We start from the raw sequence: 15,673 nt of genomic DNA on the forward strand, positions 1-15,673 counted from the left end.
AAAATCCCTTATGCCACAAAAGCACTCCTGAAACTTGTCTTTAAAACCTGTCAGATGACAGTTCAGAAATGTAAATAAAATATCCAATATCCACCCAGTTTTTAAAAACTTGTTATTTGTACATAATTTTATACTTATTTATACTTATTTTGTTACACAATAAAAGGGAATATATTTTTGCTGTATGTTTTTAAATAGGTTCTAATATCAAGCCAGCTGTAACACATGGGTTTAAACTCACTAGGGGAAGAGCGGGAGGATAAAGGAACAATCTTAAATGTAATTAGCCAAGACACCATGAGACAGGACAAGGCTTCCGTGCGGGGATCCCACTTCTTTGAGCTGTAGACTGTAGCATGCTCCCCACTATCAGGGAGCACAAGTCTTCCACGACTCCCTGCACTTGTGGCAAATCTATTGGTTCTCTTCTAAAAAGTACGTCCAGTCAACTGGAATGAGCCTAAAGGTAGGAGATGACACATAGGCAGAGTTTTCTACCTTCTTTCATGAATAAATACAGAGATATTCAGATATTACATGTCACTTGCTGACATACTAATGTTGTACTGTAAAATAAAACAGTGAAATTCTACGAAATTAAATCCAGAAACAAATGTAATACAGACTCTGGAAAGCAAGAATGCATTAGAGCTAATTTTAACATCTGAAAACAATCATGGATTATGATATGAGGAAATGCTTATTAGCCATTTTTCCAGCTCATTTTAGTTTTATCGCCTTTTACACAATTTAAAATTTATGGAAATGTTTGAATGGTGCCTTTAATTTTTGCCAGAATATTTTGAACTTGGTTTAAGCCTGAAACTGAAGAAGCCTGAGGAGGGTTTTAAAAACAACTTTCTTCAGTCTGTTTATTTAAAACATGATGAGTAAGCACAAAGCAAAGGTGCATAACTGAAAAGAGAAAAATGATACTTTCCCCTTCCTAGAAGGGTTGGAGGTTTCTGGATTGTTCAGCATCTTGAACCAAGAAATGAAATCTTGCTTGCTCATTAGTAGCCAAATCTGTCTGATATTGTCCTGGCCACTGTAAGTATATAAGCTTAGTATCTAAGAGCTCATGAATAGTTTTAAAATTATAGAAAGTCAGCAAGACGCTTCATTAATGCTAAGTCATTAGTGTTGCAAAATATATTTAATGTGCTCAAAAAACTCACAAAATTTCCTATAATCTTTTATTTTGAAGAAATAGACTAGTATTTTCATCATGTGTCTGTCAATCAATCATCATAAAAAGAAAAATAAGGAATGAGGAGGAGGAGGAGGAGTAAGAGGAAGAGAAGGAGGAGGAGGAGAAGGAAGAAGACGAGAGGAGAAGAGGAGGAAGAGGAGGAGAGAAGAGGAGGAGAGGGAGGAGGAGGAGGAGGAGGAGGAGGAGGAGGAGGAGGAGGAGGAGGAGGAGGAGGAGGAGGAGGAGGAAGAGAATTCAGGCATCAGAAGCGGTGGTAGTAGTTGTTGGTAACTCTACACACTACAGTACTTGAGATATGTAAAGTGCATGCAAGGTAGTGGAGCCAGCCGGACTTTTATTGGCTACATAAGTGTTTTCATCTCTCAACAAGAACAGAAATATCTACCTTAGAGGACCGTGGGAGGCCTAAATGGCATAGTCTTATGCTAGCACAGTGAACTACTCTATAGCTATTGATTCAGAACTTTCCTTCCTCCTTTGATGCACAGAACATCACTCTGGGATGATTTGACACAATATGTTTTGCTGCTCGTGTAGTTGGTTCTGTTTTTGAGACATGTCACACTCTGTAGTCTAGGCTGGCCTGGAATCTGAGGTGCAATCCTCTACATAACACGCATGATCTACCACACTCATTTGACAGGAATTAGTAAACACCACTGAAACATTTGTTAGATTTAAACATAGTGAGTTTTCAAGAACCGACATTCACAAATCCTCTACAATATTTCTTCACATCCCAAAAACTCAGTCAGAGACTGGGAAGGGCAAGAACATAGAAATGACAACCATAGGTGTTTGTTTGTTTGTTTGTTTGTTTGTTTGTTTTTCTTTAAAGCAACATCCAGTTCACATTTACAAACTCAGAGTCATTTCATGGGTCAGTGGAAATTTTTTCTAACTGAAAAGTATTAGTGTGGTGCTGTTTCCAAGTTGGCTGCTCATAACAGTTACTACTTAATATGCTTCTTTAAAATGTTATCAAAAGGTAGAAGAAAACAGATTGATATGACTGCCTTCCAACATCTTAGGCCCATTTAGGGGTGTTATGTGACATATATATGTGGGAAACTATTAAGGGGCAAAGTGCAAGTGGAAATGCCCCAGGTGTAAGGGGACTGTTGGCTCTGGAGACTTGTAGACTCTCCCAGACAAGCTTGACACCATTAAACACGATGATGAGCTGAGATCGTCTCTCATTTTTATTTTGAAGCAAACACAGGCTGCTGTGTAAATCCACGACTGTGCCCCTGGCACCCAGAGTGGGCTCTGAGCATGCCATCGAGGAATGTGTGCTACCTCTGTGGAGTCAGCTGCAAGGGAGGTGGTGCATGAAAATGCATAAATGACTCTTGTGAGGGTGATTTATAAAGTCTGAAAAAGATACCCACTGAAAGTATTTTAGTAACTTTCTGCTACAGAGTGGAATTGGGGCTTTTAGAGACTGTGCTTTGTCTCATGCTTCGTAAAAGTCTGCAAATGGTGCCTCTGTTTTAGGCCTTCATATTGGCTGGACTCAGAAAACTGCTGAGTCCTGAGGACCTGTGCTTTCACACTGGTAAATAAACAAAGCTCAACTCACTTTTATATTAGTCTCAAAAGAAAACGGCCTAGTCAAACAACCTCTATATATTAGATGATAGAAGACTTCTCTTGGGGTATTCTATTTTCAAGTTTTATTCCATCATAAATTGGAATTAAAATTAAGTTGCCTCTTTCAGGTAAAAGAGGATGATAAAATTTAATGATCACTAGAATATCAGGTGGAATCCACTTTACTGATCTGGCTTCCTTACTCTCTAGAGACCTCCTGATGTAGTAAATTGAAGTGTGCAAATCTAATGAGCTGAGAGCCTGCTTCACCCCAAGACATGCTGCTAACATTCATCTCTGCTGAGACTTCACATGGAATGTGAGGCTGGGAAGTCTCTTCAGCTCTTGAGAAAAGAGTGATTTTACTGAACTATTAATTGTCTTGCCTTCAAAATGGCAAATGGGGTGCCCCTCCACGCTCATGATCATGCATGCTTACTTTTGCTGATTCATTCCTTAGGATACCCACCCCTACTCCCATGTCTTAGAACAAACAGACACATAGTCATTTGCCTGAGTTCTACAGGGTGCATCCTCGGAAGACTATGTATGTAGATCTGGAATGTGATACATTCTAGTTTCTAGGTGGATAGTAATTCCACTGTAACCCTCAAGAGTCATCCCTAGGGACAGATAGGCTGTCACATGGCCTTCCAGCTTAATAAAACCTTAAACAGTCAATTCCAAATTGTCAGTTTTTTAAACTGAGGATTCTAAAAATATACATCACAGCTCCCAAGAAAATGAGCATTTCTGGGACAACTGCTCCAATTCATCTGTCTGGGAGGATAGAACCCACTTCCGCATTATATCCTTTTAAAAAGTAAGTTTGAAGGGACATTTAGCAGCTGCCCACTCCTTCAATTGTGCACTGAGAGAAAGCAGAAGCATTTGGTACCCTACAGTCCAGTGGACATGATTGATGGCAGAAGACTGGACAGACCAAGGCGGTCTGTCAGAAGCCCAGTCTCAGCCATGGTTGTTTAGCGGTGGGACTAGCTAGCTCCTGGGCCTGCTGAGATATTAATATACTATCTTGTTAGCTTCTGCCAGGGCATTTATTTCTGTGTGTCGATCACATTTCTGGTGGTTTCTCTTGCCCAGTTATCTCCAGCAATGTGCCTGCCAACTCTATATTACTATTCTCTATTATAAAACCCTCTAGATTAATATTTGTCAGGCTAGTTAAAAAAATAAAAACCGATAAATTCATTCCTTATTCTATTTTTTTTTCTCTTAACATTCTGTGCTGCCACAGACTGCTCCTAAGCGGGCAGCTCAAAGCAAAGGGTGGAGAAAATGTTATTCATTGTAAATTATTTGCCAGCATGCCATGGAAGTGAGAAAACTGAAAGCCAATACCTACCCCTCCAACTTTAAAATAGTTATAAAAGCAATCATCATCATCATCTTCTAATTCTTCAAACAGAAGATTCAAAACTATTTTGAAAAGTCAACTAAAACAAATTGAATGTCATAATGGGTCATCTGAAAGGTAGAATGTTATTATTAGTTAATGTATTTCAGGAAATAGCTCTGAGAAATATCTTCTGAAGATTTACATTACACTATATTCCAGTAAAGAATTGTGATAATTATGAACTGCACTGTAGCCGTCTAGCTGTCAAAAATATTTATCTCCACTGTCTGTGATAGCATTCCCTTCCTGCCATTTCATCCTTTCCTGCTACCTCTTCATACACTTGCCAAAGGTATGCCTGTACTGACCCTCACCTAGTACAGTTAATGGAGGATGGAGGCAGAACAGGAGTAGGAACAGAATGAAGGGAGGGCGAAGGGAAGAAAGAGGCAGGGAGGAAGAGGGGTGTGGGAGGAAACTGTGTGTCCTTGTCAGTGTTTTTAAATGGAAATGACAGAGTGAGTGTAGCTTTTTTCAGTGGGTGGGCCTTGAGGAGGTGAACAGGTAGTGTTTGTCTGTTCAATGTAGGGAAACTTGCCAGGAACTTATTATGTGCTCAGTAGTAGACACTTAGAAAATGAAAGGCACGAGAGTTGCATCACAGCATGACAGGACTAAGAGGACAGTAAATTTTAGTTCTGAGGCCAAATAGAGAACCAAATAGGATTCACAGATATAAGAAATATTTATTCTGTTCTAGTATCTATTTTCCCCTTGATATAAAACACAGTGAGCTTCATGATACTTTGTTCTCGTGAAGTTTGTCACATTAGGTCTTGAGCAACTTAACAGATTTATGACTTTATCCATGATATGAATATTAGTATTTCCTGCGATCTGGCCAAGACTTTCATTTTTCTTTTTCCACATTCCTGGGACTGTTACGTCACCTGAACACTGTGGACAACAGAATCAGTGACATCCAGTTCTGCATGCTCACGTAGCCCTTCTGAGTTGTAGACTCAGGATCATCCCACGAATACACCCTGCTGCTGGGCACTTCAACACATCACCTAAAATAATCAGCTACTTTCTGACAATCACTAGCGAACATGACCATACACAAAGTGGCCTCAACAAGGAAGCCACAGACTTCTCTTCATACCTTTTTACTTCCTAAATGCTAATCCGATTTTTTCTCTTTTCTTTTTCCTTATCTTTTTTATCTCTATCTTCCTTTCTTCCCTTCCTTCTCTACAATCCTAACATATACTAGGATACCTCCACCCTTCCTCAGACAGGCTGCTGTCACCCAATACAAGATAACACCATCTCTTGGGAAGATTCTCATAAATCCTAAGTGGAGTGGCCTTCTTGCATTCAACCTTTTCAACTTTAAAGTCAAGATACAAATTCCATCATAATGGACCATTTGCAGTCCCCAAAACCTGGGAGTGTGCCCTTCTACCTCAGCCTTCCCAGCACCTGAAGTTTTCCCTAAACATCCCTGGATAACTCTTAGTGAGCACTTAAACACTAGCTTTAGTAAGCTACTCAGGTCATCACCTCTGCATGCTCAAGTTACCGACTTTCACTTTATCCCCCCAGCCCCCATAATACATACACAGCTTATCTAACTACCTAGCACCCAGAAGTGTTATGTACTAATATATTACCATTCACTGAATATTTGTTCAATGAGTCTTTATAGATACTGATTATATACAAGAACATAGAAAGCACAGCAGCCTTTAGGAAAGTAATGTTAAATGCAGACTGTCTGTGATACATAAGTAAGAAATGAGAGTAAGTTGCTATTAAATAATTCTCTCTTCTGGGCTAGTCGACTCCAAACCAAACACTTCGGGGAGACAGTTCTATGACTTCGTATCACAGGTAAGACCAAGTTGACTGAGCTACCTGAGGTTTACCCAGTGGCTCGGAGGCAAAGCACAAACTCTTCCACTCTTTACTGCCAATAGTTTTTGGAAAACATTTCTTACCACAGAATTACTGAGTTAAGAAGTCAACTTCAGTGGCCCTCTCTAAATTCTCACCTATGGTATTTATACTGGAGGACAGAAACTCAGGGATATATAACCAACTTCCATGGGTGTCCCCTCTATTCTTTAACAGTTAAGACTTTTCTATGATGTGCTCTGAACTCTTGTCATTCTGAGGTGTCAGCTCTGTCTCTTTAAGTGGATAGAAGCAGATACTAAGTACCATAAAATGTAATAGCAATGCTTCACTCTCCTGCAGTAGGACATCATGTTGTACGACGTATATCTGTAAATGTCCATGGTTAGCTAGCTGGTTCATTTTTTGCCCTGGTGGACATACTGATAAGAGTGGCACTGACAATCAATAAATATCTGAGAAGGAACACAGGCACTACATCTAATGAGGTAACTGATTCTAAGATCAGTATGATGTGTTACTAATTTAAAAGTCTAGATATATCCAATAGATATGCTAACATGTGTTATTCTGGGACCAGTAGTAATTGTAACTCGGTGCTTTCTACAATAAACACCACTGATACTAATTTCAGGTGAGAAGATTTGCTATACACTTGATACTCTTCCTGGTCTCACTCCTGTTTGCTTTCTAAATCCTAATACAGTGTTGGAAATGTGAAGAAAAAAAATGATCTCTCCAAAACTATAGCTAACCCATGTCACCCTTACTACATGTGTAGTAGCTTATACTATCACAATGCTATGCTACCTGAGCATTTTCAGTTCAGTTACACGATTTTCTCTTCATGGATACATCATCAAATGAAGAACATCCAACTAAAACCTATTGCCTTTGTTTGCTATAGTCAACCTGGCCCATTCTTCATTTACCAGAAGCATACATAGTCACCCCTAAAACACTCACAGTAGCTCAATATTTTATCCTCCAGGCTAGCTTTACGGCTCAAGGACCACAAGATCTACAAATTTACAGTGCTTAATCTCCAACATGACGTTATGTGAACTGTTTCTGTCAGTGAGTAGGAGTGATTATATCTGAACTTAATGAAGACGGACAAGCGAGAGACCCACTGGTAAGTTAAGTCTATGGAAAATCAGGGAAGAACTTCTTTCTGATGCCGACTGAACAGCAATTGCTCAAGCCATGGAACAGTCAGTCAGAATTCTAACAGAACCTTTCTAACATAATTTTCCTTCCAAAAAATGTTTATACACCCATGGTAAGTTGAGGGTACAAGGTAAATCCTGCCTTCCATGGGTAAGTTAACACTGTTGGTTAATCACTGGTAGATGGTATCCATTCAATAAAATCAGTTTGACTTCCACTTGAAAATACATACTCTATAAATTCTCATCTGGCAACTCTACCTTCTGAGACCATGTTGTCTCCATCCTTAAATGCCCAGTTTACCCTGTACTGCACCAAGACATACAAGGTTTTCAAGAGTAGCCTACGGGTGGAGTGAAGCTGTCTGCCTTTTTTGACTGGTAAAGGCTCTTCTCTCAAAGACGACTAGGGGAAGCAAACTCAGTCTTCAACTTTAATGTTCCCATGTCGTTACTTGTCACCTCATGTGCAGTCGGAATATGATAATAAGAACAGATAATAGATCAGAGAAGCAAATATTTTTATCACATCAATACTTGTCCTATCTGAGAAGCGACTTTACCTGGAGAGTTTCCACTTCTTCATCTTTCCTTTGAGTCTCTTCCAGCAGACCTGTAATGAGAAAATAAACATCCATGAAAACATAATGTAAAAAATGGGCTTCTTCTTAAATCACATGCTTATTAAGGTATGAGAGAGAGTGTGGAAACAGTACCCTCTGCCCCTAGCTGAGGAGCTGTGTGAGTCCTCTTCATCCTGCCAACCCCAAGCCAGATGCAAAGCCCCGGGAATCCTCAGCTTTATAGGACATGAAAGAATCATCGGAATTCAGTTAGAAACCAAGAGAGCATAACCATATCGGAAGCATTTTATGCGATGACTATATAACCACCATGTAACACAAAATTCCTTAAAGAAAAATTTAAGAACAAGTCATTTTAAGATGAGCTCTCAAGCCAAGTCCCACCACTAAAGTATTTGGAACCAAACGAAAACACTCTATAGTGATGGGTGTTATTAATGGAAGCTGAATACCACATCAAGTGTAAAGTCACATAATTATTATTAATCATCATTTTATACTGAGAGAGTGGGATGTATCTCAGGTATATCTGACCAACAGCTTGGCATGGTCTCAGAAAAATGAATGGCTGGAAGGGAAAATAGTCAACTAAAGGAAGATGCATCTTCTTGCATGCATACAGCCACAGTTTCTCAGTCCCTTAATTTATGTACTTGCTATAAAGGAAAATATATTTGGCTGGCACAGCTCTCTGTCTCCAGCTACACCACTGTGCTAAAATCTTATTACATTTCACAAACCTAAAGAGGGCGTGGCTGAGTCAGAACATGGATATGATTGGCACAGATCACATTTAGCAGTGCATGTTAGAATAGTATTAGCACGACAGTAGGACGACAGTAGGACTGGTATACCTTACCAAGAGCTGGTGCTAAAGTAAAACATAACTGGAAGAGATCCAACATACATATCATAGAACAGACACAAACGTTTTAGCAAGTGCTAAACTAGATAGCAGCAGGAGGAAGCAACAGGAAGGAGACAAAGTAACACGTGTGTGTCATACCCTGCAGGTGTTGCTCTGAAACTGTAGGAGGCATCACTGTAGATGACAATGGATGGTAATGGTCCTTTGAGACTGTGCACTAAGAGAGCTACAGAGGTAAAAGGCAATTCCTGCAAGATGCAGCGTTGCACTGGGGAGTAATAGGCAGTTTCTGTTCCGTATTCTTTAAAGGAAATGACTGTGTCTCCAAAGGCCTACCCTAATCATGAGAATCAATGATAAAACAGCACAGTGCTGTTTGGGGCACATTTTCATTGGCATTTCAGGTTTCTTAGCAACAAGGTATAGAAACAAACTTGAGAGTGTTGGATTGCCAGCTGTCCTCAGCTCTCAACACTTCCTTCCACTTTACTCGGTTGCACTGGGATCTTCTTCCTGCATCCAAGCTAGTGTTATGATCTGATTCCATATTCAAAACCTCGGCGTTTACACATTTCTGGTTTTCATGAAACTGTCCTTACCATGTGAACAAGCTCTAGAAAACCTGTGAACGATAAGAGACCCGTGGCCCAGGATACTTCCTACTCCTGCCACCCTGAAGGCTGCTCCAGTAGGCAGCCAGTAAATGCCCAGAAGCAGAGCTGTCCAGCTGATCTGACAGTGGCTACAGATGACCCAGCCTGATGTTCAGCCGAGAGCACACAAACGGCTCAGCATAGCTCAGTACCACTCCAACTGAGAACTTAAGAACAGGATTATAAACAAGTTTTGCTAAGGCCTAGCTAGTGGTCATGGCTGAGAAACAAAACTCTCCTGCCAAAGCTTCCCAAAATCAAAGGAACTGATGATAAAGCAACATAGTGCTGTTTTCGGGTATATTTTGGAGAAGAGGTTTTATTGGCATTTCAGGTTGCTTGGCAACACAGTATGGAAACAAATAGGAATGAATCTAGGAGAATATATTATAAGACTTCCACAGAGGTGAAAGAACACAATACTGTCCCCACTGAGTGTGATTAGTACGCCTTGCCAAGATCAGTAATTTTGTTGTTTGTGCTGACAATAAATACATGAAACCATAACTAACCTCGGTAGTGTTAAAGGCATATCTGTAGCCTACATGAAACCATAACTAACCTCGGTAGTGTTAAAGGCATATCTGTAGCCTACATGAAACCATAACTAACCTCGGTAGTGTTAAAGGCATATCTGCAGCCTTGTTCTCCTGACGTATAATCTACCTAGCACAACGTGCACTCACTTGCACCATGCCGTACATAATTAGACTCTTCTGTTACTTAGTTTTGAAAGTGCACACATTTGCATTCCTACTTGCTTCAAGAATCTTCTCATAACAAAGTCTAGACTTCCCCATTTTTCTAAGAACTGCCTCTCTACCTTTGAAATTTAACTTAAACCCCCAAATTGCCCTATTCAGATACCTTTGTTGGGAATGAAGAGTGGGACTGTGAGCCTGTGTTGGTGAAGCCCAGCTCCTGATGATGGCTGAGTAGTAACATCCTACTGCCAACAGAAGGAAGCTAGGAGAATACAGAAAGACAGCCAACCTGCCAACGAGGTGAGGTACCCACTGGTGTGGCCAGTGCCCCTCGTCATGATGAGTGACGACACTTGTTCTCAGAAAGCACCCTTGCTCAGCCAGCACCCACAAGCTCTGCTTTGTTTTTTTATTCTAGTCACCAGGCACAGAGCTGCTGTGACTGAGCAGCTTCGATGGACACCACTTGATGAAAAGAATTTAGTGACAAGTAGAGCACCCTGAGCACCTCCCTTAGATTGGCACCGCTTTTTAAATTAACTTATGCTAACTCATTATGAGGCATAGTGTTTGTTCCTTGGGGGAAAAAAAAAAGCAGGAAATCATACACGGGCACCAAAGCCTCTGGTTTTGTTTGGTTCCACTTTGTGTTCTGAAGCACAGTCAGTTAGGGTCACACGACACAATGGTTTTGTACCACTGCCTTTGCAATCTTTGCAACCAGTCCCTTGGTATTTAAGGAAACTTGATACTGTATTAACTTAGTTACCGCATTTCTAGCTTCATAAAAGTAGGTAATATACTGGTTTTTAAAAGGTAAATTACATCGAGCTGTGGATTACCAACATGCCTACTAGGAACTTGACTCTTCTTTTAAGATGTTGGAGGTCAAGCTTAGAAATAACAATTTTCTCTTTATTGTTCACTATAAACATCTCTTTCTCTTCCTAACTCAGGGCAGCTGATGATACTGGGCAGAACACTTGAGATACATCAGCATTTACAGCAACAGTTTGGGGAGAAGAATATTGGCGTGTAGCCAGAAGCTTTAAGCTACTTGCTGCTGTACCCAGTTAGTCTGAAAGAGCTCAATTCCACATGCCTAGGTGTCCTGTCCTTTACTAAGAACAGTGGAGAATATAAAGTCTCGAAAGTTCAAGATTCAAAATTTAGTCTGTGTATCTTCCTTTGTGTATAGTACTAATGGTATAATGAAATCAAAGTAGCACATGGCATCTCACAAGGGACCATAAATGGCAGATGTAGCTACAGGTGTACTCTTGATAATCAAGACATTAGCTACCTACATGAGAAAATGGTCATTTTTTTTTCTTTTTATTTCTTTTTCCCTGGCTATCAAGCTATTGTAATTATTGACACTGTAAAATTAGAAGAAAGAGCAGAAATAATGAAAGCTCACTTTCTCTAAAGAAGTAGAATTCTATTTATAAGTGAAATACACATTGTCTAGTAAGCTAATAAATAATTTAAAAGGCTGACAGGAAGCTGCCTTGGGGAAACCTGAAGTAAGAGACATATGGGTCATCAAATAAGCTTTCCTCCTGTTTTGAGACAGACTCCCATAGTGTCATGATGGAAATAAATGCTTTAAATGACAGTAATTTAAGAACCTTTGATATATGCTAACATCTTACAGATGAGGACTGAGCTCCAAGACATCCAGTGCCCACAGATTGGGCCCATAACTTCTACTCTGCACCTTGATTTTCATGAAATAAGGACCACCCTCCTCTGCATCTCAAGACTTGCACTGAAGTCTTCTACCATTCCCTCTTCAACCACATATGCTTGCACAACGTCTGATTCTTCCACAAACTGAAAGAAAACTTCACTGATGTTTAACAATCTGGAAGAAGTCCACCTGTGCCTGAGCGTCTACACTGGTGGCTCTCATGTGACTGAAGGAAGGTAAACCTCAAACAGTTGAGAAAGCAGACATTTAGAATATTAGCATACAACAAAAGGAATACCTTAAAAACAATAAGGAAAAGTTGGGGATTTTTTTAAATGATCACTGAATAATTTTCCAGCTCAAAATGACACAGGCCAGCAAATATTTTTCCTATTTTATTATATTTCTCAAGGTAATAAGGTAAATATAGCCAAGTATATTTGGCTTTAAATTAATATTGTTAACCCTCTGGGTATCATATACCTGGATTAACCCAATCATAGTCTCAAAATAATCTTTTAAACTTATATATGCAATGACAATTTACCCAATCATAGTCTCAAAATAATCTTTTAAACTTATGTATGCAATGTCAATTTACAAATTTCTTCTCCCTTTGTCAATGTGCTCTAAAAAGATAGCTATTAACGTGTCATTTGCATTGTACTGGTTATTGTAAGTAATCTAGGCATGATTTCGAGTACATGAGGTAGTTATGTACATACTACACTGTTAATTACCTAGAGACACTTGCTGCCATAGATCTTGATAGCTATAGGAAGAATCCCCACTAGGGACCAAGAGACAAATACAGACACAAAACACTTAAAATACTGGCAGGTACATAATAAAAATTAGACATGTTATTTCTTTTAAAATTCACCCTAAGTATCCCTTGTGAAGTCAATAAAATGTGTAAAACGTATCAGCTGTAATTTTAAACAAACAAAACAAAGAGGACACTAAGTATGTCTTCAGACTCTACCTAAGACAGGAAGCTACATTCTTAAAACTCTGTCATATCTACTGCCACCAACTGGCTATCAGAAAACATGCCACAAGGAGATCAGCATTTCCTCATCAGACCTTAGCACAGAGAACACAGGTTAAAAGAAAAGCAACACTGAAAACTTCTGTCTATCCCTTGTGGTGCCAGAGACACGCAGACAACATACTAGTCCACAGATGGGGCTGAGCTGCCCCAATACATGATGTTTCAATAAATAAATGGTTTTATGGACCACTGTCAGTCTTGGCTATGTGGTATGACACACAAACACAGGTACCCATGTTTTCATTTAAACCTAATTAATTTCTGGGAAAATATTCCCAAAACTTCAGCAGTACAGAAAAAAGCACAAGAGCTCATTAGCCAGCTCCGCCTTGCTCCTTCCTAGTTCTCAGGCTAAGAAAAGCCTAGTTACAGAATGAAAGTTCTGATGTAGCCAACAAGTAAGCTTTTGTCATTTCTACAAAGAGAAAAAGAGAAAGTAAGGGTGTGTTCACTAAAAAATAAATCACTGCCCTAAATTGGTCAAAGGCCTACCTTTGCTTTTAAAAGACCCTTGATTAACAAAAAGGGAAAGAGAACTCTGTGACTGATTGAAACCCCTTCTTCAAGGTTAAGCATCTTCTGCCCAAATGAGGGTGTGAAGTGCCTGTTCACATAGGCACCATGTTCACATAGGCGCCATTCTCAACCGTTCACAAAGCACGATGTTTGAAACCCCTTAGCTTAACAGGGCAGTTTTTCCTGAACTGTGTTCTCCCTCGACATTCTAGGAGTTAAGTACATTTTGGAATTTATGTAACCTCTGTTTATTTTTGTTTGTTTGTTTGTTTTTCATTGGACGTTTTATTTACATTTCATATGTTTCCCCTTACCCCATTCCCCTCCCTCCCAGGAACCCCTATCCCATCACCCCTCCTCTTGCTTCTCTGGGGATGTGCCCCTACCTACCCCCTCTGTTTATTTAATTTCTTTGATGATCTCTTATTTATAGAACCTAGAAAACAGTCTTGCTTGCTTTTTGTTTGTTTTATTGTCTTTGTTTTTTGATGGAGCTACTAGGGAGATTCAGGGAGTTTTCTAGGTTATAGGTGAGTGAATACAAAAAATAAATGAAAGGAGGACATAACTCCTTCCAAGAGGTCAAGGGTTTATTATAGATATAAGGAGATACACAGAATTGAATGAAAGCCTTGCAAAGATGCCTGTAGCCAAGAAGGACTTGTGAGAATGCGGCCCTTCAGGACCAATTTTTATGTTACATTTGTCATAATTGCTGACTCCAAAGAGCATCCTGTTTAGGTCCACCAAAAGTTCTTAATATTTTTAAAAATTATCTGAGTGCCATGCCTACCTGGAATATGATTATATAGACAACGGTATACAATGTAGACATTCCTACAAAAAGTACATGCCATTGTGAACATGTAAGATCCAGGGTGGAGCAAAATATTTCAAGGACAGAAACTGCTTCTGAGAACTGTCTTCAACACCTGCTCTAACGCCTGCCTCACAATCTATGTTATTCACATGTGTTTTTACATAATGAAGATGTTCATAAGAATCTGAGATTATTTAAAACAACAAAGACACAATTATATTAATGGAATATATTACCTGCATTACTTTTTCCTGAATTAGGGTCACAAATACACACAGTTTAAGCACTTTATAATGAGAACAGTGAGGAGTCAGAAATATGAATGCCATATGAAGATCAGCTGAATAAACACATGTGATTAATAGGCAACAGGACAGTGAAGGACCACTTATAGCATAGTTCTGAGTGATGCCAATACAGGATCATGGCACAGACAAGAATCCACACGAATCTCAGCATTAGATAGCAATCACTTGCTCACACACTGGAAATTTTCCAAATTTTAATAAAACACATAAACTTCAGATTGAAGAAAATATGGAATGCTAAACAGAATAAACCCATGGGACCCCACATAGGGACACCTGGTGGTCAAAGTTCCATGAAATCAACCAGAAAAAAAAAAATGAACTCTAGAGAAAAAAAAATCAGATCAATACAGACTGACATAGAAAGCATCATTTTTTTTAACATAAAAGGAAAATGGCTTAACATCCTAGAATCTTCTATTTAGTTAACATTATTAGGAAGGAAGGTGAAGTCAAGGCTTGTTTCTGAAGATTAAATTAGTGACCTGGAGAGAGGGCTCAGCAGTTAAGAGCACAGGCTGCTCTTTCAGAGGTCCTGAGTTCAATCAATTTCCAGCAGCCACATGGTGGCTCACAACCTTCTATAACTGTCATCTCATTGGATCAGATGCCCTCTTCTGGTGTGCAGATAGATACACATATGCATGTATATCTATATACATAAAATAAACACATATTTAAAAAGACAGATTAAATTAGTATATGTCCAGGATTCTAAAGGCAGCTCTCCAAACAGGAAGGAAATGTGTTGAGAAGAGATTGGGGGCTGATTTGATGGCAAAGACAGAGCAAAACTGTGGCTTATGGTCCTGAGTAGACAGCTCTGTGGGTTAAGTGCTTGCTGTGCAAGCATGGGGCCCAAATATTAAATGAGCCAGAATTTTCACTAGACAGCCATGCACAGTGGTGTCCACTTGTAATTCTAGTATTGAGGAGGCAGAGGCAGGCACCTCACTAGTAGAAGAGCCTAGCAACTCAGTGAATTACAGGCCAAGTGTCTCAAAAACAAACAAACAAATAAATAAGAGAAGGATGGAGAATAATTACCAAAAAACAGTGTCAACCTCTGACTTCCATATGTAATGTACAAGCAAGTATATGCATCCACATACAGCACCATATAACACACTGTACACACACCGTACACACACACACACACAGGGAGAGAGAGAGAGAGAGAGAGAGAGAGAGAGAGAGAGAGAGAGAGAGAGAGAGAGA

At 39.5% G+C, this 15,673-nt stretch overlaps 1 protein-coding gene across 1 annotated transcript in view; it reads right to left on the bottom strand.

Annotated features, from left to right (window-relative positions):
* Positions 1-15,673, bottom strand: part of Cep128 (centrosomal protein 128) — a 344,929-nt gene that overhangs the window by 70,746 nt on the left and 258,510 nt on the right. The window contains exon 21 of the mRNA XM_028777280.1: positions 7,819-7,868. Coding sequence (XP_028633113.1) covers positions 7,819-7,868 — 50 coding nt within the window. The remainder of the gene's footprint in view (positions 1-7,818; positions 7,869-15,673) is intronic.

This window comes from Grammomys surdaster, unplaced genomic scaffold (genome assembly GCF_004785775.1).
Source record: "Grammomys surdaster isolate TR1022 unplaced genomic scaffold, NIH_TR_1.0 279, whole genome shotgun sequence".
NCBI classification, from domain to species: Eukaryota; Metazoa; Chordata; class Mammalia; order Rodentia; family Muridae; genus Grammomys; species Grammomys surdaster.